General features: G+C 33.8%; 1 protein-coding gene across 5 annotated transcripts in view; it reads left to right on the top strand.

Annotated features, from left to right (window-relative positions):
* Positions 1-24,864, top strand: part of TDRD3 (tudor domain containing 3) — a 172,239-nt gene that overhangs the window by 133,379 nt on the left and 13,996 nt on the right. For 3 of the 5 annotated variants that reach the window (XM_046664419.1, XM_046664422.1, XM_046664423.1), the window contains 2 exons: positions 1,941-2,066; positions 13,038-13,123. In XM_046664419.1, the coding sequence (XP_046520375.1) occupies positions 1,941-2,066; positions 13,038-13,123 (212 nt within the window). Of the gene's footprint in view, positions 1-1,940; positions 2,067-3,603; positions 9,062-13,037; positions 13,124-24,864 lie in introns of those variants that run through there. The other 2 variants (XM_046664421.1, XM_046664420.1) reach the window with 2 other exon arrangements.

Genomic DNA, 24,864 nt, shown 5'->3' with positions numbered 1-24,864 from the left:
CCCTTCTTGTCCTGTCTAATTTCCTATTGGTTGATCCTTCTCATTATGCCATTATTAATTTTAAACTGTTTGTAATTTCCTGTGCTCATCTTTATGTTTTATATGTCTCCGTAACTTTCCCTGGGGCACCCTCCTCAGTTCTTTACTTAGCTAAATCCTCATCATCCTTGAAGACTGTATCCATTGTTATCTGTCCCAGGAAACTTCCCAAACTCCTCAACCTTATTAAGTGCAGTATGAATACACTTTTATTACAGTATTTTCTGCATTATATAGAAGTCATTTTTCAAACGGGTTGTCGTTATTGAACGCTAAGTTCCTAAAAAGGATGTCGACTTATTTGTTTCCCTAAAGTATATTAGGATTCATTGTTTGTTGAACTTATGTAAACTGACATAATTATCTCAGAAGCTTACAATTGAAGCATAGGTCCAGAAATACAACAATTCATAGAACGCAGAATTGTGAGGCTAAGAAATAAAGGAGGAAAGGAGAGATGTGACTGTGAATCAAGAATCCTGAGATAAAGAGAATTCCAGCATGGTATCTCTAAACTTGCTAGTATCCAGACCTGGGAAGGGAACCCCATGGATTAACTTAATAAACTTTGTAGTATGCAGTATACTAGTTAATCAGGAAAAACAGATTCTTTCCTGGTACACCCAGGGTAACATATTTTAGAAGGATATGGAGAATAAGAATTTTTGTTGCAGGTAGCATTTTCTGCTTCTGGTAAGCCGATTAAGAGATAGTGTTAGAGTAGATAGTGCTATAGTAGAACATCCAACTTCCCTAGGTTGAAGAAAATATTCCTTAAAAGTAAACAGTTTTCCCGATGCTGCATAAACATCTTATACGTTTTTTTTTTTACTACTTACTTAAGATATATTCCAGAAACCTTTCTTAGAATGTTAAAAAATAAAATTCAACGTCAAAAAAAAGTAGTTTTTCATTTCCAGTTCATCTTCACTAAGCAACATCCACACCTATAAGTTGGGTTGACCTGTAGTGGAGGAATACTCCATCCAGTTGTCCTACTCCCAGTTACCTTAACAGATAAATTTTAAAATTGTGGTTGTTATATAAATAGTTCCGTGTGAGTTTGCTAATGTGCATTATTTGCAGAGCCAAGTAACACTGGGTAAACTGATAAAATAATAGTGTCTGGTCTTGCAGTGTCTCAAATCCTATCCATCCTGGATATAAGTAACGTGCTTGCTCCTTGCCTGGCATCCCTGCTTCACCCCAGCTGCCTGTGGTGACTGCAGCGGTGATTCTTCTTCCTTGACATTTATTTTTGTCATATATTCCTATTTTTTAGATAAATTGCTCCATGGTTGTATATTCTGATTAGTTTGTCTTACAAACGTTAGTCAGACGGCTTCAATGGCTAACCACAAAACATAACGCTAGTTCTTTTTACAGCCATGAGCATGTGAATATTCTTCTCTGCTGGCTTTCTTAGTTGTGTCCCGAAATGTTACTACTGCTCAGTATGTGTCAGAACTTAAATAGATGAGACCTCTGTTTTTAGTCAATTTATGGTTATCCAAAGGTAAGTTTTCTTTCTTAAAAATATCCTCTCAGAAATTATTTTCTTAAAAATATTGTATATTTTTGAAAGTTGCTAAGAGAGTAAATCTTAAAGTTCTCATTACAAGAAAAAGATTTTGATTAACTGTTTGGTGATGGTCATAACTAAATTTATTGCGGTAATCATTTCACAATATATGCATACGTCAAATCGTTATGTTGTACACCTAAAACTAATGCAATGTTATATGTCACTTATATCTCAATAAAATAGTTAATTTTAAAATAATGAACTTTCAAAAAAATATTGCACATTGTAACACCTTGAGTATTTACATTTCCATTAAATATTGCTCTTTGTAGACATTACTGATTGTCATATTTAAAACTCATTTTTGTCTCCTCAGTTTTACCGAGCAGAAGTTGAAGCTCTTCATTCTTCAGGTATGACAGCAGTTGTTAAATTCATTGATTATGGAAATTATGAAGAGGTGCTACTAAGCAACATCAGGCCCATTCAAACAGAGGCATGGGTACGTGATCCAAATTCTGTACAAAGGCATAAGCTGTTTTCAAGTAAATACATGGTTCTAAAAGATTAGTCATAGTTATACAAAATTGCAAGTGGAAAAATATTTTGAATTTGCTTAAAACTGGTTGCCCCTAGAGTAAGAATTTAATTTAATAATTACTGAACGACAATAAAAATGATTGCATTGGAATTACTTTTCTTGTATAATGCTTTGTTATATTATGCTTTGGAAATGGGTACCCGTATTTACATGTTTGCCAAAAATTTGTATGTGTAAGATGGGTTTTTATGCATATTTTGCTTTTTTCCCAGTTTTTTACTTTAAATTTAACTAAATAATGTCCAGCAGTTGTCAAATTTAAATCCCTGTTGGATACATCTATATTCTTTATTATTTTAGTTACATGTAAAATTAACAAAAACACTTTAAATTGTATATGAATCCACACTGCATTTACTACACATATACATATGTACAGATTAATTATAAATATCTGTTTAATAATAATTTGATTAATTTTATTGCCAAATGTTATGTCAAGGCTGTGTGGTAATTTTGATGATGTAATTTAGAACGTATTGGCCTCATGGAGTCCATTTTATATAGTACTTAAGTGACTTTATATAGATAGATTCCCAACTACATTTAGGCAAAAATAGGAGGACAAAGTATATTAGGATTAGTTTTATAAAGTTTTTAAAATTTTTGTTCTCCAATTTGTGAGTAGCTGTTAATAAACTTATCATTAGAAGCCTAATTTGTTGCTATTTCCCTAAAATATCAAAATATACTAGAAAATTATATCATCCAGACAGTAGCCTTCATCATTGAAGCGTACATTGTTTTCTCATGAGCTGTTTTCAGTTTAGTTTAGTTTTGGTCTTACATTTTTGTCACATCCTCAGTATCATACCCTCTGCCCCCTCCCCTCCAAAAATGATAAATAAAACAAAAAACCTAGTACCTGTAATCATATTTGGGGCCATGGATCTTTATTCTTTGCTTTTTTATTCTAGGGAAACTATTTTCTAGATAATTTATCTTTTCATATTTTACAGTATAATGTTACTCATGACTCATGTTTAGTTAGGAGATCCTTTCCCTCACTCTCATTCTCTAAAGTTTAGTTGCTTTTTCCCTAAAAGACTGAAATACCATCAATATCTAATTTAAGTCTTTCTTTTCTTGGAGAAACTTGACATAACCATATTTTTGCCCTTCTGGTTCTCATATGATGACTATTTTTATTCTCTTTTTTCCGTTAATACTCACATCTTAATCTAGTTTTGATGGTAAAAGTAATTACTTATTGGGTCTATATTTCTAGAAATTGAGTCTTGGTTTGCTGTTTATTGTGTGTTCCCAAATATTTTTAGCCATTACAGTCAAGATTCAAAATAGAATGTTTATGTTATTTGGGTTTTTAAAAAATTTTTTTAGAAGGTTTAATAAGAGATTAAGTTTATTCTTTTCTCTCTTTCTGAAAAAATTTTGTTTTCTTACTTTGTTTCTTCTCTACTTCCTTTTTCCATTCTAGGGTGGCCATACTGATGAGCTTGTTTGTCATTCCTTACTGTAGCTCTTCCATTTAGAGATGTTTGGTATTGAAGTGATAATTTTCTTTCTAAAGTCAGTGACTTTTTGTTTTTCCTCCTTAATAGTCCTCATTGCTTTATAACTGATTTTAGGTCTGTGTAAACTTAGCTGGACTATAAATTTATCAGATGTCACAGGCCATGTAGTGATTCTGTTCTGAGCCACAGCAATACTTTCATATTCTTTCTACCCATTTATGAATACTCATCTATGCTTTATTGTGCTATTTTTTACCTATTTACATTTTCTGTAGTCAACTTAAAAATCTTTTATAAGATGTTTGAAATATTTTGCAGGAAGAAGCAGGATAGAATCACTAAATATTTTGGAAATTCTAGCATTTCTTTTCTCCTACTTACAAATAATCAAATGATTGTTGATGTTTTATTATTTTGCATAATTTAATATAACAAATATTTTTGGATCATGAACATCATTATTGAGGCTAAGATGGTCCTTTCTTCTTTATCTATATGAAGAATTGACTTGTAGAAGCATCTCCTTCTTGACATATATAGAAGCCATCAGGTTAACTTTTCTTCACCCATCTCCATTTTTTAAAGATACATGTGTGCATATATACATAAAAAGCCCGTGAAGAAAAACAGTCTGAGTAGCTGTTAGTACATTTAATGTAGAGTTAGAGTTCTCTTAGCCTATGACAATATTAATGTTTGGGTCTATGAGCACTTTTTCATTTTGTACCTGGGAAATTATAACAGGTTTTAAGTTAATCAAAACCAAAACGTTCAGTATACCAATAAGAAGGTAACTAATTGACAAGTCAGACTTTTAAAAGGCTGCAAAGGTGCAGCAATGTTGTTAGAAGCCTTAGCATAATTATTCACTCACACTGTGGATTGTGTAATCTTTAATTCTTTTTATTCTTGCACTATATAGGTACATTACTATTTTTAGTTGTGAAATGATATTGTATCTTTTACTAAGGTTTATGTTTATTATTGGCACAAGATTTTGGAAAACCTCTTGTTTTCCTAAATGTAGCAATGATCATTCATTGAAGATTTTTTAAATAGTTTTCAGGAAAAACAACCCAAAAAGTCTGCATATAAACCAAAAGCCTTTATAGAAATCAGTTGCCTGTATTTTCTCTTAAAGGTGTAAGAACAAATCATGAATGAAAAGCGTGAAATATTAAGAGATTCAATGACCAAGTTAATAGTGTGCCTTGGATGGAAAATTAAAATAAAAATCAAGTTAATAGTTAACTCTAAGCATTAATATTATCTCACGAAGTTTAGGAATTATTTGCCTTAAATCTGTCTGTAGACCAAGTATCTGTTTTCCCTTTTTATCTGGATATACCTTTTTACTTCCAGAACATGCTCACTTAGTGATAATATTTTAGATGGCAAAAATATATGTTCCAAAATGATTAACTAAAGTTTTGGTAAGTCATCCTTGACTTTTTTTGTTCTAGCTAGATTTCCCCTGGTTCTTTTAGTATCATAAAATATTCTGTCTTAATTTTAGTGTCTTTATTATAGTGAACTCTCTAATTATCACAAATTATGTTAGGTTCACAGCTCATTCTTAACTGAATAAATGTTCTAGGTTGTTTTTCAGTGTTCTTTGAACATTGTAGGATTTTCCTTATTTTAGCAAAGTAAATGAAGCATTCTAGAGTCTCATATTATTTGTAAAATTATAGATAGAGAAAACCATAATATTATTTTATATTTCTGATCACTGTACGAGAAAACGTTAAGGTCAAAGAAAACCTGTGGTTTGTATTCCCTGCAGGCCCTTTCCAAATTGCTTCCTTTTAACTCTAAAACTAATACCAGGAAATCTGTAAAAAGACGCTACAGGCAATTTGGAATTACTGTAAAATACACTGGAACTGCTGCTTGGACAAATCTTTTGTGTTTTGAACGTACTACTTTGTAAACTTTCTTCTTCAAAGTTCATAGGATTTATTTCTTTGTATCAGGAAATCATGCTTGTTCCACTGTTGTTCCAACTAGAAAAAATATGATTGTATAGATAATGGTTAGTTCTAGGACCTTAACATACACATCATCTTGAGCAGGAATTCTGGAAAGTGACGGATAGATTGTTATTGTCTTTTAGATGATCATCCTACCTTAAGTGTTTTTCTGTAGAGTATTCATTTATTCAACACATAGCCATTACACGTCTATTAGGTCCAGGCGCTGTTCTAGGTGAGGGGTATACACTAGTGCATAAAACACAAAAATGCCTGCCAACTGCAGAAAGTTAGAAGAAAGCTGTAGTTCCAGTAATGTGAAACAAACTTAAATATTTCATGAGAGTCTTTATTCTTAACTCTTGAAGCTTTAAAACAAAATACAAGTGGAGAAAATCTTGCTTAGTGAAGTTTTCATTTAAATAATGTTATTTTATTCGACCTTACTTTAAAGATAAAATTTATATGGAAGAAGAAAGTATGACTTAATGAATTTTATCTATTTAAAAAGCTTTTATCTATTTATTTTACCTATTTAAAGAGTAACATTTGTTTTTAGGAGGGTTGGGTTTTTTTAAATAATTATATATTTCTCAGTTTTAGCATACTTTAAAAAAGAATTATCAATCTCAAGTTTTAATTCTGAAGTAACTTTGCACACAATTTATTTTATAATGACATCTGGGTAGCACATTTGGAAATTACCTTTTCAAATTCAAATAACATTCATAAAAAGCCATAAACTCTTCTACCATTAATAAAAATATTAAAAAGAAACATATAGCAAAAAAAGAAAAAACTGTAACCTATTTAATGAGGGAAGAGATTGAGAGTGGTAATATATAAATTAATGAGTTAAAATGAATTCTAAATGTATTAGAACAAGATCATGTTAGCGATTTTAATGACATAGTGATAAAATTAGGCTGTATCTAGTTTGTGTTTGATATCACAAGATCATAATAGATATTAAAAAGAGGACAATTGTTATAGAAACCGTTAACTTCAAAGGAAAATTAGAATTATGTAACAGTGAGGTTCTGCCAATTAGTATCCAGTAAAAAGTGCAAGCATCTATTTGATCACAGTCCAGAAGGTTTTTCATTCTTGCTGATAAATTCTTAAATAAATTAGTGGGTATAATTTGCCATACTTAAATTTCTGCACTAAAAGCATAATTTGATTAAGGTCACTGAAGTACATTTTCTTCCACCATACATATTTTGGAAAACTTTCCTTTCAAAGATTGTCATATGGGCAGTGCTTATTTTCTTTTGCTGCATAAACATAGAGTAAATCAGATGAAACTGTACAGCTAGTTTAGCCCCATTTAAGAATATAATTTCAAATCACAGTGATAGAATTTGGGGGATTCCGTGCAATATCTTTTTTTTTTTCCATGCAACATCTTTAAATTTTGTTTGAATAAAACTTGGTTGTATTTGATATGCTTTATTTATTTCTTCATCTATTACCCAGCCTTTCACAATTCCCACAGGAGGTTGTGGATTTATACAAAAAGACTTTTACTGGAGATAGGAAAGCTGTTGATATAGAGGGAGAGATGATTCATTCATAATGCATGTCATATGCATAGATATGTCAACTTAAATAATGTTGATGTCTACCCCCGAAGTCCAAATTCAGTTTGTGATAGCTAAACCTAACAGATTACTATGAAAACCTTGGGATCTAGTTTTGACTTGGCTACGTTATTCAATAGAGACATTTTATTTCACGATTTAAATTAATACTAATAAAGTAATATGCTATTTTAAGAACTTTTTCAAAAGTATTGTTTGAATTTCGATATGTGATAATTTAGTATATTGTAATCTATTCAAAGGGCTGTATATAAAAATATCTTTAAAAGGTTTTTGGGTAATCTGAGTTTTCCTTTATTGAACAATGAAAGTACAGATTATATTATCATTTCATGTTCCTTTTTTCTGAAGGTGAAATAATTCCTAAAGTGAAATAACATGGCAGGATATTACCTGAGATGCACTTTCTTTTTAAAGTTATTTCAACGATACTACTCTGATTTGTTTCTAACCTTAATTACAGTTCATAAAACAATTTAAACCTTAAATTATTTAAATATTGATATTAAATATCAAGTTAGTGTAACTTTTTGAAAAATCCACAGCATTTTTTGTGTGTGTACGTGAATAATATCAGTAGATATTAAGAATATTCTATCTTCTAAGTCTCCCCTTTATTATTGCAACCTTAAGTATGGGCTCCTGAATTATGATGTTGGTTAATTAAGAAGTAAATTTATGATGCTTTAGATTTATGCTGAGTATTATATAATTTTGGTTTTTCCTTCAAAGTAGTCTTAGGGAGGCATCATGGTGAGATCTGCAGCTGAAGGGGGCTGGGATTGTCAGCTGAACTTATTTTTTTTCCTTGACATTTTTGATTCAGTAGACCCAGGGTTTGTTCTCTTCTAAGTGTAAATTGTGTTTTTTTCATTTACTTTGTTTATTGGGACTTTTAAAACTGTAATTTCAAACTGCACTGAATTTTGCCATTCCTTTGCATATATATGCAAAAGACTCGCTAATATACTCATTGCATAGGAAATAAAGTAGTAAAATAAATTAATCTGAGAAATGCTTTTGTTTTGTTTTATTTCTTTGTTCCCAAAGTTGCTAATCTTATATTGGGTATCTGCCTTGACTAGACACTCATTCGGTATGTTTTAAAGATTTTTATAAATCTTCTTGAATTAAAAAAAAATAGACACAATTTTGTTTTAGTTTCTAGTGAATTTCTGAACCTCTTCCATCTGCACCTAAAAAAAGCAGAAAAGTAATGTTGCTCATTGCACCATAGACTTGATTCCCTTTCACGTAGAGCTCCCGCAGTGTCTCTCTCCTCCTCTGAAGTCAGTGGTTGTGAACTTTGATGGTGATGGGCAAAAAGGGGACTTAGGATGCATATCTGATGGCATACATAGTGAGTCATCGGTTGTCCGTTCTCTTTAATCTTACGTGGTCATCTCTATGTCTCTACTTGATACTATTTTTCTATATTCTTCCTTTTGTCATTTTATTAATCATCTCTCTCTGTCTTCACTCTATTTCCTAGACATCATTTTATCATTTTGGTTTCTTTTTTTAACTTTATGTTCTTTTTACCTTTAGTAGGTAGATATCTCTTGGTGTATGTGGACTACCTCCCTACTGATTCTAATTTCCTAAACTTTACTGAACCTTTGCTATTTATTGTAAAACCATGTGCAATAGGCTTCACTGTCACAACTCTAGGAAAAGAGTGGAGTTGATTTCTTGGGAGAAATACTCTGGTGTTATAGAGCTTCCAGTTCCATTAAACTTGGGAACTACTGGCAAGAGTTTTACACCTTGGCTTGAAATAACTCCCTTAGCTGCCTGTCATTGGCTGAGAGCTCCATTCAGAAGGGAAAGGAAGTACTGCAACAGTGAGTACATTTTATTTGCCTTAAAAAAAAAAGCATATAGTTTGAGTAAAGGAAGAGGCTCTAGTTAAGCAGCTTAGATCATTATAATAATACAAAAGTCATTATTTTTCTGTACATACCTTTTCATGCCTGGTCTGTCTAGCTCAGGGTTTTCTAAAGTGTATTATGAGAACATTAATTCTGCTTCATAGTTAAATAAATTTGGAAAATGCTAGGTTAAAAAAATTAAGTACACTTTTTGATTAAAGGACTTCTTTGAGTCCTTAACAAGTTAGTATATATTTTAAATCTCAGAGAGAGAGATGTAATGCATTTTGCTTCACAAACTTATTTGCTCATGGAACTCTTTTTTTTTTATTTTTCTGTATAGAACCTGTTCTAGAAAGTCTACAGCAAGTACTTTGGAAAATGTCTTAGCTATCTTCTTTCTAGTTTTCCAAGTTCCCATCTTTAAAATAGGGTAAAGATTTATGTTTAGAATACATTGTTTTAGATGTTCCAGACTTATTAATAATATAATATTGTATTTTTATGTTATAAATAAAGGCTAAATATATAAAAGCCCATTTCTCCTGAAACATGTTCCAAGATTCTTTACCTTTCTGTGAATAGAGGACAAAATATATTCCTGAAATGTTATGTCCCTTCTAAGTACTCATCCCATTAGTAATACTGTTTTATTACATAAAAATAAAATTAAGAGATCTTATTTTACATGTAATTATACACAACTCACTGGTCTTTTAATTTTATTTCAACTTAACTCTAATTCTTGAAACTTTTATGTATTAACTTTTAGAAATTGTCATTTGTGAAGACTCCCATTATAGCTTTTATAATATTGCTGTCCTTTTCTGTAATTCTCACCTGATAACCCACATTATATTTATATATTCCAGCAGTAAGGGCGTTTTCATCATTTGTGGCTTTGTATTTGTTCTTCTTGAATAATCTAGTGTAAGGCAAAATCTGAAATCCCTTTTTTTGTTAAACCGGCATTGGCTACTAAATCAAAAGAAAGTGTCAAAGCAAGTTAATTCCCCTGGGAATGTGGGTATTCTTAAATGAAGAAGAGGATTCCTAAAAGACTAAAAATTGTTTGGTTTCAACATTGGTATTGTTCTTTTACTAATAGGCTAGTGTGTTTTGAAGCCTTTGAATAGTGTTGTTTTGATTTGTTAAAAGCTTGTTAAAAGCTTCCTAAAAAAACTAACAAACTCTTATGCTTAATTGCTCTTAATCTCCTATTCTTATTTTCCTGGTAACAGTTGTTAAGTCAGATCAATTAATAATCTTGTATCTAATTCCAGAGTTTACTTGAGAGATTTGGAGGGGAAAAAATTCTTGTTTTAAAAAACGTGCCTTGTTCCAGGCACTTATAATTATAAACAAGGGCAGAACTTATGGTTGGATAATAGCTAATGAAAGTGCAAAGAAACTCTATAAATAAGCAGTAGATATATACTATAAGTACTATCTCTTTTAAAGCTTCACGGGATCAGAATTCTAAGTGAGCACATGTACTGGCTTGGTAGTTGAAACAGTGAAGGGAGGTCAGTAATTATTTGAATGATTGATGTTGTCCTGGTGGTCACCTTTATTACTGAATAGTCCTTCTTCAGACATCAAGCTCAAGTATGAGAGCTTAATATGATAATTTTTCAACAAATATTCTTTGAGTGCTTTTTGTGACAAAGCTCCTTTGAAAAATAGATTGGCCTATATATTCAAGGGATTAACATGATATAAAAGAAGTAGAAGATATATTTCCTTCCTACAAGAAGCTACGTAATAGATATTAATAAGGCCTTCATCAAATTGGGATGGTTCTAGTCAGGGAACTATTGTTGGCATGGTTCTTGGTTACAGTTTTGTTATGCATATTAAGTGAAGAGATAGTGTGAAGGTGGTAAGTGGGGAAGGCCAACATTGACTTTTCAAAGTTAGCGTTAACTTTAACAAACTTTATTAGCATTTTTATCATGCCAGAAGTGTTTCATTTTTTCCCAGATCACATGATTAGGAAATTAGGGTCAGTGCGCTCGGCCATGCTTAACAAAGAGCTTATTTTGCAAAGTAAGATATTAGAAGTCAGTTTAATTCTGTTTCTGTATGGTTCAAATTCTAAAATTTATGGACTTATGTTTTTTTTTAATGTTGGTAACCATTTTGAGTGCTATTTATTGAATGATTTAGGAGAATATCATAAGCATTTTATCTTGAAAAGACTTAAGTTAAAATAATGTGGAGGAAAGTACACTAATGTATTTTTTTCCTCATAAGATGATCAGATAATATAAATCTTATTATTACAAGGAATTCCTGAATTATTATTATTTTTTTTTTTTTTTTGCTGGGGAAGATTAGCCCTGAACTAACATCTGTGCCAGTCTTCCTCTATTTTGTGTATGGGTCACCACCACAGCATGGCTGACGAGTGGTGTGGATTTACACCCGGGATCTGAACCCACAAACCCGGGCCACCAAAGCAAAGTGTGCAAAACCTAGCCACTACACCACAGTGCTGGCCCCAGGAATTCCTGAATTTGGCCATCAGTACCCAAAAGAATGTTAGACTTAATTAGATTTTTAAAATATGGAATTGAAATCTTAAAGCAAAAGGAAAACGGAGATGTATCAAAAACTTGAGAGAATTAGTACTTGAAATTTGTTATCTGTTCTCAGTAAACCTTTTTGTGTCTTCTTCCTTCTTGTTCCTCTTTTCTTTTCCTCTTTGTCCTTATCCAGGCTCCTCCTCCTTGTCCTCTTCCTCTTTTATTTTGTTTTATATTTTGTCTGAGTGTTTGCCTTTTTATTCATCTTAAAGATTTCAAGTCGCTTTTAACTATTAGGTTAGATTTGTTCCATCCCAGGCAGGACTGATGCTCAAATGAAATCTGGTTAAATAGAGCATCTCTTAAAGTTCAGAAGGTCTCTGAAAGCTTTGGGCACAAGTAAGTTGATATTCCTGGTTGATCTGATGCCCCGATTAGTGTTAATGCTCACTCACCACTTGGCTCTCCTGATAGTAGTTCTCATAAATGGCAAGACTGTTAGATTAGAGACTGAGGTGTATTGTAGCTGATTACAAAAAGATCTAGAAATGATAAAAAGTTGGTCATATGCCCAGTCCATTTAAATTATGTCCTCATATTCTTAGGAAATGAGCAAAGAAAACTTTCTCATTGAATGTGTTTAAAACTTATTAGAAATGTAAATGGTCAAGATGAGAAATTAAAATATGTAATTCCCTAAGAGGAATTAAGGAGCTATTCAAGAAACTAGAGACTGGGAGCTCTAAATTTTGTTATGTAAAATTAATTATAAAAGGCTACATTAAAAACATTTTAGATATAATTTAGAAATGAATATAAGATTTACATCTCAAGATGATGTGCATATTTTCCTATTAATTTGTTGAAAATACTTAAAATTGGCTATGAAAAGACTGAGTATTCTATCCATTCTAATGATTATAATTACTGTAATGAAAATAATACTAAAGGAAGATAAGATAGAAAAAAAATGGCCATAGGGTAGGTTAAAGGTAGATTTAGTGTCTTGGTTCTTAGGCATTTTTCAAAATAATTTTTATAATGGTGTAATTGAAAAGCTTTACTGAAACTAAATTGCTAAACATAATTTTTAAACAAACTGCTTTAAGTAATTTCGATTATAAAAACAAATTTTACTTTCTGAAATAAGAATTACTATGCTTTGAGGTTCCAGTAAATTTCACATAAATGGCAAAATACAGCCAGAAATACTTCTGACACTGTTTACTGCTTATTGCGATTCTTGGGCCCAAGGCTGAGAAACATTTTCAGATTCTGTGTGCTTTATCCTGAAAGAATTTGATGAAAAGGAGTCACTGAGAGAGTTTAATGTCTGCTCTGCTTGGCCTTTGAAAGAAGGGGAGAGGGCAAGGCTGGTCTTGGGCAAATTACTTCCACCTCCCTTTTTGCCCCTGCTTCAGCTCCAGGGGAGCTGGAAATACACAGGAGGATTCAGAAGACCTGGGTCGAGTCCGGGCTCTGCCACTTACTACCTATGTGACTTTGGGTAAGTTACTTAATATCTCTGGGTCTCAGTTTCAGTACAGGGTTGTGCTGAGGAATAAGTAATATGATCAATGGAAATGTGCTTTGTAAACTCCCAAGGTCTATAGAAACATAAATTTTTATTATCATGAGTTTGACCTCCTTCTTCCCTATTCTTCTGTAGTCTAGTTTCCCCAGCTTTGCATTTTTAAAGCAACTCGAAATGTCTTAACTCGTTTTTCTTTTCCCTATGTGCTCTCCATATTGGAACTCTTATTCCTATCCTTTGCATGCTTCAGAGTTAAGTATTCTAAGAATATAAAACCAGGTTGGTTGAGTTAATCTTCACTACACAGTGTGGATTACTTGTTACCCTTTCTTACCCTTCACACTCTCAACTTTCTTCTTTAATCTTCAGAATTACATGCTTAGAAACATCAAAGAATCTCTAATTTATGGAAATTTGGACAGTGTTGAGGAGAAAGATTTTTGGCAGAGGGAAGTCCCTTAAATCCTGTTACTCAGATCACTCCTCCAATAGTTAGTAAGGTTGACCAGGAAAATGGGAATATGATTGTGCCTCTAATCCTTTCTTTTTCCCTGTGGGAAAGGAGATAGAAATAGTTCCAAATTAAGAGTTCTTCAGAAGTCTACCTCAAAACTTAGATCTTTACCTTTGAAGAGTAATCATGGAGAGAAAAGACAAGGGATTTAGTGGCCATTTCTTTGGTCAGCTCTTTGAGTTATATCTGACTTAGCCTCATCTTTGCTTCTCAACAAAGTTCGTTCTAGCCCACCCTTCCCCAAACTAAGTTTATAAATGCCCTTTATCTTTACTGGGTGCTCAGTTTATAGAGGCTATGTGGAGCTAAAGAAGAAAGAGAACTTGCTTCTGGATCACATCTGGTTTTAGATCAAGGGATCTTTATGAGGGCATAAGAAGAGCTTAGAGTTCTTCTTGGTCTAACCCTTCCCCATAATCTAAGAATGCTTGATCTGGCTATGTGTAAATAATAGTAATAATAGCCACTTACATGAACTGCTTGCCATTAATGCCTAATTACCATGGAGCACAATAACAGTTACTCATGTCATGATTAGATTAACTTTCTTAAAGATTTCGTTTTTTGATTTTATTTTTATAACCTTGAACCATTGACTTATGCTCAGTATGGTTTCTTGCTGAAGTAGCAGTGTCATCTTTCATAACTAAAAATTAGAGAGAAATGTTGAACTCTAGTGATAATCAAGTGCAAATTGAAACAATTAAGTATGGTGTTAAATTTATTAATTAATAGGAAAAAATTAAATGATACTACTCATGCCAGCAAGGATGCAGTGATATGAATAGTAATCTTCTACATTGCTGATGGCAGTGTAAATTGGTGTGGTCCTTCTGATTTTTTCCAAGCCCTAAAAGTGTTCATACCATTTAAATCAATAATCCCACAGTTATTAATCTCTCCTAGGGAAGGAGCAAGGGAAATAAGCTAATTGCTGAGAGGTGATCATTGCAGCGTGATAATAGTAAAAAACTAGAAGTTAGATGCCCAACAATAAGAGAATGGTAAAATAACATCCTTCTGCTGGATGAAGTATTATACAGCTGTGATAAAAGATCATTATGGAAGCTATAATATCATGGGAAATATTTATGATAAGTGAATAAAAGCAATTTATAGATTTGAATGGGAATACACTAAATGTAGTGGTTGTTTTAATGTAGTAGAATTATGCATAGTTCCTCTACATGTATGTATACATATATTTTTTCACTTTTATAAACCTGTAATTTTGTATTACATGTTTTATTTGAAAAAGTAAAAGCAAGCAAAATAAAATTAGCAAGAAGAAACTTGATCATGATTAGGGAATTTTAGTCTTAAAAAAATTCCTAAAATTTGCAAAAAGGATCTAGAAATACGGGAGTTATAAAAAGTAAGATAAACAAAAACATCACTTCTTAATTTCTTATTTTGCCCTTTTGCCTTCAGGGAGGTTAACAGCAACATGATTACGGTTTTTCGTGGTAAAATGCCATGATGCTTAAACTTGTTCCTGTCTATAGTTAGTAAATGAAAGACTCCTACAACTAAACCAATAGACTTCCTTATATGATGTCTTACCACCTATTTTGACTCTATCTGTATAACCTACTTCCCAGGTCCTTGCAAAGTTTTCTCTTAATTACACACACACCTTCAGAATTCAGTCTCTCCTGAGTGCTTTCAAATGCAGAGTAAAATACATTTCTCCTATGAAATATTTATTTAATCTGTACTTATCTGCTATTCATAATTTCAGGAATATGTTATTATGTAGTTATGTTATTTTGACTCTTCGTCCTTGTTTTAGTATTTGATACATTATTAAAATAAGTGTAAAGTAAAATTTTTATATTTGAGGTTTTTCTATTAAATTATAATTTCAAGTATGTATTAATCTATTTCAAAAAGCCTTTTTTGAGCACTTATTATGTGGCTTTATCTCTCTACCCAGAACAGCACTTGGCACAACTCATTTCCTTAGAATGATTATGTGCTAGACAATGGGAATGCATAGATGAGCAGTCTCCACCCTCAAGGAGTCACTGACTAGCAGAGGAGCCCAGAAAGTAAACCTACATGTGTTCGTCACGAACCGAGCACAGATGGAGAGTACCTAACTCAGTCAGGAACAGAGTCATAAAAGAGGCGAGACCTTCCTTGCCTATCCTGGTATAAAACAGCAAGGCTTTATCACATAAACTCTATCCGCTTTGCCCTGCTTTAGTTCTGCAAATCCTGCTCCTCTCTCCAGCCCCTAAGTGAAATCAGTGTGAGAACAGGGACTTTGTCTCAGTTAATACTTCAGCATTCAGAACAGTACCTGAAACATAAGGGATCGCTCAAAAACTGTTTGTTAAATATGAGTGAAGTTTAATGTGAGTCTTGAAAGTCTTGAAGGGCAGTTGGGACGTAGCTTGGGAAGGAAAGTGAGAGAACAGAGAAGGTAGGAGATGTCTAGGAGGGCATGGTAGGTTGAGGTATTTTGGCAGCAGTGTAGGTTGGGTGTAGCAAATGTCAGTAGAAGAGGCCGCAAAGACAGGTGAGGTCAAAGGATGAAGAGTCAGGTGGGTTACGGTAAGGAGTTTGAATTTTATCCCTCAGAATAGGGATCAATGAAGGATTTTAGGGGAGTGTCATGGAAATGGGTTTCAGTGAAAGCAAAGAGTATGGAGACCAGTTGTTGCAATATTTAAGGCAAGTGATGAGGACTTTGGAGTCATCAGAGTCTGGGCAAAAGTAAAGAGTGTGAGTGAGATTGCCTAGAGAAAGTGTGTATAAAGAGAAAAGACAAGGAGTGGGGTCAGACTTCTGGAGAATTTCACAGTTGAGGGGTGAGAAGGGGCATTGAGAAGGTATAGCCAGGGAGGACAAGGGGTTGGGCAGCGAGGGAGGGGTGCTGAACCCGCAGTATAAAATGCTAGAAAGGTCAAGGAAGACAGAAATTGAAAAGTGCCTGTTGGGTTTGGCGATCAGCCCGTGACTGATAACTGTAGAATGCACTTCCAATGGAATGGTGGATATGCAAAGTAACTTGTGGCTTCTGCAGAGTGAGTGAGAAATAAGGAAATAAAGATAAAGAGGATTGGAAGATGAGAATAAAGAGTAAAGGAGCTCAGGATAAAAACCCAAGCATGTTTACATCAGTGGCACAGTGAAGCAAAGAGAGAAGGAGAGGTTGTAAAAATAGGAGCAAGGATTAAAAAAAAAACAGGCCATGGTGAGAACATGGGGTATAATATGACTTTGGGTATGTTGAGAACACTGGAAAGAGGAAAGGAAAGAAGTAAATATAGGTGTGGATGGGGTAAGTTGTTGGGTTTCACGGAAGGAAGCTGAATAATTCTTCACTAATGAACTCTTCTCTGTGAAGTAAAAGCAGGTCATCTGTTGAAAGGAATGAGGTCAAGAACAGGAGAGGAGAAGAGAGAACTGCCCAGGAGAATGGGAGAGGGAGCTGACCAAGAATGTGTTTCTTTTCACAGCAAAAGTTTTCAACACTTGGCAAAAATCGTGCACAAAGCATTCTGTGACAGTTCATCCACAGTGTCTAGTCTTTTAGTAGATGCACGAAAAGTTTATTAAGTGGATATACAAATGAAAAGACCTCTTCATGCTTATTAAGAGAAGCTGACAGTTAGCCACTCAGCCAATTTTCAGTAGAGGTTTTCATTAGGAACCTGATATTTGAAAGTCTACATAGTCATAATGACAATGTTATTGCCCTAGGACCTCAGCGAAATTCAGTACTGGAAAATGCCCTGTGAAGATGGTTTAGGCTCTTACCAGTATCAAATATAAATCCTAGAAATAGTAAAAAGGTTTCAGACCTCCTTGAGCTTATCTTCATGCCAGGTAGTGTACATTAGGTAGATAAAAAAGTTAATTAGATACTCGAGCATTCTAAGCCACATCGTGTGTGTCTGTGTGTATGTGTGCATGTGAGTGTAAGCATGTGAGAAAGAGTGTTTAAAAAGTTTTGATAGTTACTAAATTGTTCATTTAGAGTGGCTTATCTCGGTAAAGAGAGAAGAAAATAAGGCAGAAAATTTAAAAACTGCTGTTAAATCTTATGAAACTTAACTTATCTATTGACTTATCTATTAGTGACCTAGTCATAGAGATTTTCCTAACATGGACACAGTTTTAAATGAGGAAAAGTTTTTTAAATGCTCATCATAATTTTTGCATGACAATTATAAAGAGTTATCCACCACTAGCTATGGAATTATAAAACAAAATCCAAATGAGAAACCAGGTAATCCTGTTAGGAACATATGCTCTTCACAGTTGTAGAGTAACTGCCATGGAATAGTCTTGTTCTGACATTGAAGGACGCACTTGATCCCTTTCTAACTGCTACCATACCAATATTGATAAATTCTAAAAAGAACCTAAAAAACCGAGTCTTTCACTAAGACCAGAGAGAGCTTAGAAAAATAGTCTGTCTCAAAGTGTATGCCATTGAATGTGATAACACTCATCAAACAGAGAAACCAAATGCTATGAGGTTTACAGATTATGAAATTGATGCACATCCCTTATTGAAAATGTATTGTAGGTGTAAGTTCTTAGGGAAATTTAGGACCTTGCCAATTATGTATACAAAACATAATTATTAGAATACTAATAATTCATCTAAGCCTCTGAGGATCATGTCTTGGAATATGTAATAGTTAATGTGAAGAATCTGGTCTGAAAATGTTTGTATTGGTGAATTTTACTGCTTTATTATACTTTCTTCCTCAGTAGTCATGTTCTCAGGGGATTTAATGCTCTATGTCTGTAGATACCAAGGTGGGGGAATACTGACTTGGAGGAATTTTATAAAGATGACTCCTGTATTTGGTAAGCTGGTAGGATTTGTCTCAGTAAAGAAGATTGCCTCTGGATTCCTTTCTTCAATGGAAGAAAAATAAACACGTTGCTAATTGACCAGATTCTCAGCCTCTCTTTTGTATTACATTGGTTATTACACCAGTAATTGTAAAATCACTTTGTAAAAGCAAAGTGCTACATAAAGGCTCATTTAGCATTGTGTGTTAAGTTCTCAACCTCTATAACTCACTGGGGTAATATAGGCAAAGTGCTTGACTCAAACCAATAAGAGAAAAACTGTTTATGTTGTATGTGGCATTATAAAGAATAGAAGTTTACATTTGTGAAATATAATAATAGCTCACTTTATTGAACACTTAACTTTGTACCAGACATTATTCTAAGCTCTTTACTTAACATTAATTCACTTAAAGTATAGTAGCTACTTATTGGTAGTGTAGCCATTTCAGGGCAGTTCGTTCTCTCGATTGGGTCATTCAGAGTACATGGTGCTTAGAGTGGATAATTTGTGTTTTACAGTAAGAACTATAGCACCTAAATGATATCATATCTACTTTTGTATTAATTTCATGATGTATTTAAAATGTAAATGAGATGGAAAGCACTTGATTTTGATCTATTTATATAAACCTTGTAAGATTTTACTATGATCAATCTAATTCTCCTTCGGCTTCTGCATCCACTGGGATGTGTGGAAAAAGCATGGACTTTAGAGTCCAACATAACCTGGGCAAGACATATAATCTTTTTTTTAAACTCAGAGTTTTTTTCTCCTCTAAAACATAGTAATAAAAATCTGCAATCTCTGGGGGCCGGCTCCATGGCCAAGTGGTTAAGTTCGCACGCTCCGCTGTGGCAGCCCAGGGTTTGGATCCTGGGCGCAGACATGGCACTGCTCGTCAGGCCACGTTGAGGCGGCGTCCCACATCCCACAACTAGAGGGACCTGCAGCTAAGATATACAACTGTGTACGGCGGGGGGGGCTTTGGGGAGATAAAGCAGAAAAAGAAAAAAGATTGGCAACAGTTGTTAGCTCAGGTGCCAATCTTAAAAAAAAAAATTCTGCAATCTCATAGGGTTGTTGTAAGGGACATAGTAGCTGCTCAATAGACATTTTGTTCAGTTATTGAAGGATTGAAATGCTCAGCACACAAGTTCTTAGTTACTCTTGGTTCCATTTCTTTAGTTTTCCTTCAAGGATTTGGAAGGAACAGCCTCCCTCATTGTTCACTTCCTCAAAGTGATGTTTGTTGACCCTGGATTGCAGCGGCAGCCACTGTTTGGAAATTCCAAATCAGGAGTTGGGTATCCATCCCAAATTATCCCTCTTGGAAGGAAACCCAAACTGCCGCTTTGCACCATCTTTTTCTTCAAATTAATTCTTTTTCCTTTTATATTTCCTGTTAAAATTTTCTTTTCTAGGGGCCGGCTCCCTGGCCAAGTGGTTAAGTTCGCGTGCTCCACTGCTGCGGCCCAGGGTTCAGATCCTGGGCGCGGACATGGCACCGCTCATCAGGCCACATTGAGGCGGCTTCCCACATCTCACAACTAGAATGACGTGCAACTAAGATATACAGCTGTGTACAGCCGGGTTGGGGGGGGGGGGGGGGGTGGGGGAGATAAAGCAGAGAAAAAAAAAAAAGATTGGCAACCGTTGTTAGCCCAGGTGCCAATCCTTGGGGGGAAAAAAAAAAGAGAGATTGGCAACCGTTGTTAGCCCAGGTGCTAATCTTAAAAAAAAAAAATTTCTTTTCTATTTGAATGTTGCTAGTATAATGAACTTCTATATTAGGATTCTTAAAATATAGCCCTAATATAAAAATCCACAAATCTTTTTAAAATTTTTTTTAAAACTTTTTTTTGTGAGTTTTTCTCACAAAATGAAAGAACTGTGTCCCTTTAAGCTAGTAGTATTGCCTGCAAGGTTACAAAAATTTCCATCATTTTCTTTATGAAAAACCATTTTCCTTCACACTTTCGAAATCCTATGGTTTGTAATGGCCTTCATAAATTGGTGACTCTTGTCCCAGCTCTGACACTAAAGCTTTTCAGCCAGTCCGGCTGTCAGTGTACCTGCTGCTTGACGTTGACAGGGTTCTTGTCAAAACCAGGGTTTTGCATAAATTAGTGTTTAACCCTGGACAGGCTTTTCCTTCTCATTTCAGTTCAGCTTTTAAAAGACTGTCATGCCCTTATTCAAGGATAATGAAAGTGAAATTTGGTTATGTATCATACATTTTACGCTCTGAAGGAGTTTATAAATTGTTGAGTACCATAAATTTTCCTAGTCTTACTGATTTCTCGTTAAGCTTTAATTAGTAATTCTCAGTTTTCCTATGCAATATAAGCATCATCACTGATAGCCCACTATCCCTTCCTTCTAATCCAGGGGTCTGTAGGCCTTACTTTTTATTTTAATCAGCAGCTTGCATTGTGGGTAGGGGGTGGGGGAGGAGGAAAGGGAGAAGAGGGGGAAGGAATTTTTTTTTTCTTCGAGATTGGCACCTGAGCTAACAACTATTGCCAATCTTTTTTTTTTTTTTCTGCTTTATCTCCCCAACGCCGCCCCCCCCCCCCCACCCCATACATAGTTGTATATCTTAGTTGCAGGTCCTTCTTGTTGTGGCATGTGGGATGCCGCCTCAACGTGGCCTGACAAACAGTGCCATGTCCACGCCCAGCATCTGAACCGGCGACACCCTGGGCTGTTGCAGCGGAGCACGCAAACTTAACCACTCAGCCATGGGGCCGGCCCCAGGAAGGAATTTTAAGTTGTATAAAGAAGTACACTTTAGTCTTATGGATAGATTTAGAATTTTTAAAAGTTGATTATTTTACCTTAATACTTTTCAAAAATATGCATATTAAGTATTTGAGAAACTCAAGAAGATCTTTTGACTCTAATACAGAGATCTCATGCCTTCCTAACTTATTCTTGCTGTCGTCGTTCCAGCCATGGCTGAATGGAGGAGAAATTGCTTCATTCTTGAACAAGAAGAACATAACACATATTTAGTAGGGATAAACATTTATTATTTTCTTCCTTTGTGTAAGATGATGAGCAAATTAATCTCCAAAGAATATATTATCAGTTCTCCCAGCCCCTATTGAACATCTCAGATATTTCAAGTATGGAATTAGAGGTGACTAAAATATGGTTCCTGAATTTCAGTAACCCTAGAAATAGTATTATTACAGCAAAATATAATATGTTCACTTGTCTTAATTAAATCAGGTGATATATACTGTCAAATTTTCCTTTACCTAAGTTGATGGAAATAAGTTTATATCCCTTATTACTCTTGGAGAAAATCTTTGTGATGCCTTTTTCTTTCTTCAACCTGTCAGAAATGATTGAGAAGATTTCCTAAGTTGGAAAGAGAATGATTTTTTTTAAAAAAGCTAATTCTTCACATACTGAACATTCTGAAATCTCACCATGAGGTAAAAGATCCATAAATTTAAGCATACTAAGAGTAATTTATGGTTAGATAACAGCAAGATATGTTATTTCTCTGCTATCTTACTGAGGTAAAGTGAGATAAATGGTTGAGAATGTGAAGATTGGAGTTCCTTCTGTTCAAAGCCTAGTTATAATCGGAACACTTATGTACCAGCCACCATTTAAAACTCAATGTGCATTAACTGATTTGATATCTACAGGAACCCTATAAAATAATTATTAGTATTACCGTTTTACACACAAGGAAAACTACAGATGTACGTTCAGAGCCATTATGTAACTTAGCTAAAATTGTTGAGCTCATGAGTTGCAGAGCTGATATTCAGGTTTCAAACTCGCTGATGCCAAAGTGCATGATCCCACACTTTACCTGTAAACGGAGATAGATGATACTAGCCTACCTGAGGATTTTTGTGGGGAGTTGATGAAATAATGTATATAAAAATGTTCAGCGTAGCTGTAAGCTTGTTCTCAATATGTGATTTACTGTTTTGATAAACTGTCTTTAAACCATTTAATTCGTTCAATGTTAGTTTGCATGAAAGTAGAGAATTTTAAATAGAGAAATGAAGATTTTGTGGGCAGAGGTATCAGCTAACATTTTCTCAAGGGGCTAGAAAGTATTTTACATGGGGTAGAAAAAACTAACCTTTTTCTTTAATCTAATATTCCATTGTTAAGAGTTTAATCTTACACTGAGACCCCTTTTCATCTTCTAAATTTCACTGGACTCTAGTTTTATAATTAAACTACATTTTAGTCACCCATCTAGGCATTAGCCTTTTAGATGGTAGTCCTCTAATTTCCACTCCGCAAAATAAAAAGACTAACAAATCAAAATAATTTGTCAGAAAAACTAATTTGATATTATGTACTTATTCAGACTATACCAATGATAATACTGTGCCAAAATAATACCTTTCGTTAGTGCATGGACTTCAACTATTGTTAAATTTAAAACTTTATTTTTGGTTGGGAAAACAATTATTTTCAAATACAGGATGAAATAGCCCTGGAGTAGGTTGTTGGGATTTTGTGTGATGACAAGCACAATATGAGCAAGGAGTGATTGAGCAGCTGCTAAAAGCTTTAAAGCAAAGCTGGATTATGTAGACTTCTGTAGAGCGTGTTCATCGTGGAGAATATTAGTATTATGTTCCCAGCACACCATACTTGGAATATTATTCTGAAAACTAGCTTATATAGAGTAGTAAATATTGAAATGTATAAAGGAAAAGATGATCAAGATGATGGGAGATTCTGGAAATAGTGTATTTGACAAATGATTCCAGGAACTGAGTCTTTTGATTCTAGAAAATAGAAGAATAAGGAAAAGTATAATACTTGTTTTAAAATAATTTAAAATATTTCATATGACAAAGGAAGCAGGGTTGACTAGAAAATGTAGGTAGGAGTTCCAGAAATGCAGATTTGCAGTTTCTGGTGAAGGATACAGAGCAGTGGAGTTGGCTGCCCAAGGAAGCCTGAGCCACTTTCACCAGTTCGTGAAAGGAGACAGAACCCCCATCTGTGTGATGTGGTGGGTGAATTTTGCATTGCGGGGACGATCAGATCATTGACCTGTAGATTACCTCACATTTCTAAAACTATGGCTTTATTAACTAGGCTGATAATTGATAAGGGTTTTTTAACATTTGTTATCTTCATGTTTCACTAAAGAGAAATAATTTTTTAGTTCATTATGCAGACATTGTTAGTGTGGGTTGTTGGGCATGAATGGGAATTAAATGTGAAAATGATGTTTGTTACCTTTGGCTTCTATTTGCTTTAAGATTTAAATTTTTAATTATTTTCCTGTCAGTCTTACGTTCCTCAGCTTTCAGTAAGAGGATGAAAACATCAGCAAATTATTTAAGTTCTGTATTGTTAGGTATTGCAGTTTTTTTCTTATGGTTATATAAAGCATGTCAAGTCATGTCTCTCCTCCCCTCTCTAACCCTCAGTACCTTTTTATGGCAAAGATCTGGCCTATATTGTATCAATCTGACGTGGAGGTTTTTTCCTAATTCTTTTTTCTTATATCTGTATTACAGGTCACTGTACCCTGTCTGTCTGTCTCAGGTAGTCAGTTACATAAAATGCGTTGGGCTGACTGTTTAACAGTCAAAAGCAGTCTGGCATTAGGATTTAGTAATTATTACTTTCAGAGAAAGAATTAGTGAACCCATCTTAAATTGTGCTTGTTAGGCTATCAATTTAAAATGTAAAAATGATATAAATTATGAGACAGTGAAATGATTAAAAATTTGTGATTAGTGCTTGTATGTCTTAATCATAAAATATTGTAAAATGTGTTTGCTCAATTAGCATATTTGGGAAAGCAGTTGCTTTTGCAAAGATCATTTATAGGCATTGACTTGAAAACATACAAACAGTCGTAGATAAGCATTTTTCATTGTTAATCATCATTGCTATACTTTCATTTTTTTAAGTGTTTCTAGCTGGTTTCTTTTTATGGTGTTTACTAAAATTTTAAGGATATGGTCTAAAGGCAAGATTTTCAAACAGGTTAATTATATTAATTCATTTTTAGCTTCCTCTTAAAATATTCAGGTTTTATGCAAATAGTCTCTATAAATTTTGATTGATCATTTTCAATAATGCTCATTTGCTAATTTCCTCCCTCTCTCTGTTCTATTTGCCCTGTTTCTTTATAATTAAAAGAAGGAAGATTCTCTTCCAAAAGAAACAAAAACAATGGTAACAATAGAATGATTTATTATGTAAAATTATTAGTTTTTGTGTATAGATAGCTTTTGAATTTTGGAAGAAATAAAAGAAAGCAGGTGGTAGGAATCTGTCTCCATGCATTGGCTCTTTCATTTTCTTCAATGGCTTTTTCACTTTTTTATCTGCCCAAAGCAATTTGAGGAATACTTTTACTTTTACAACAAA

This window comes from Equus quagga, chromosome 6, assembly GCF_021613505.1.
Source record: "Equus quagga isolate Etosha38 chromosome 6, UCLA_HA_Equagga_1.0, whole genome shotgun sequence".
NCBI lineage: Eukaryota > Metazoa > Chordata > Mammalia > Perissodactyla > Equidae > Equus > Equus quagga.
The sequence above is the reverse complement of the archived record's forward strand: the minus strand, read 5'-3'. Positions and strand labels throughout refer to the sequence as shown.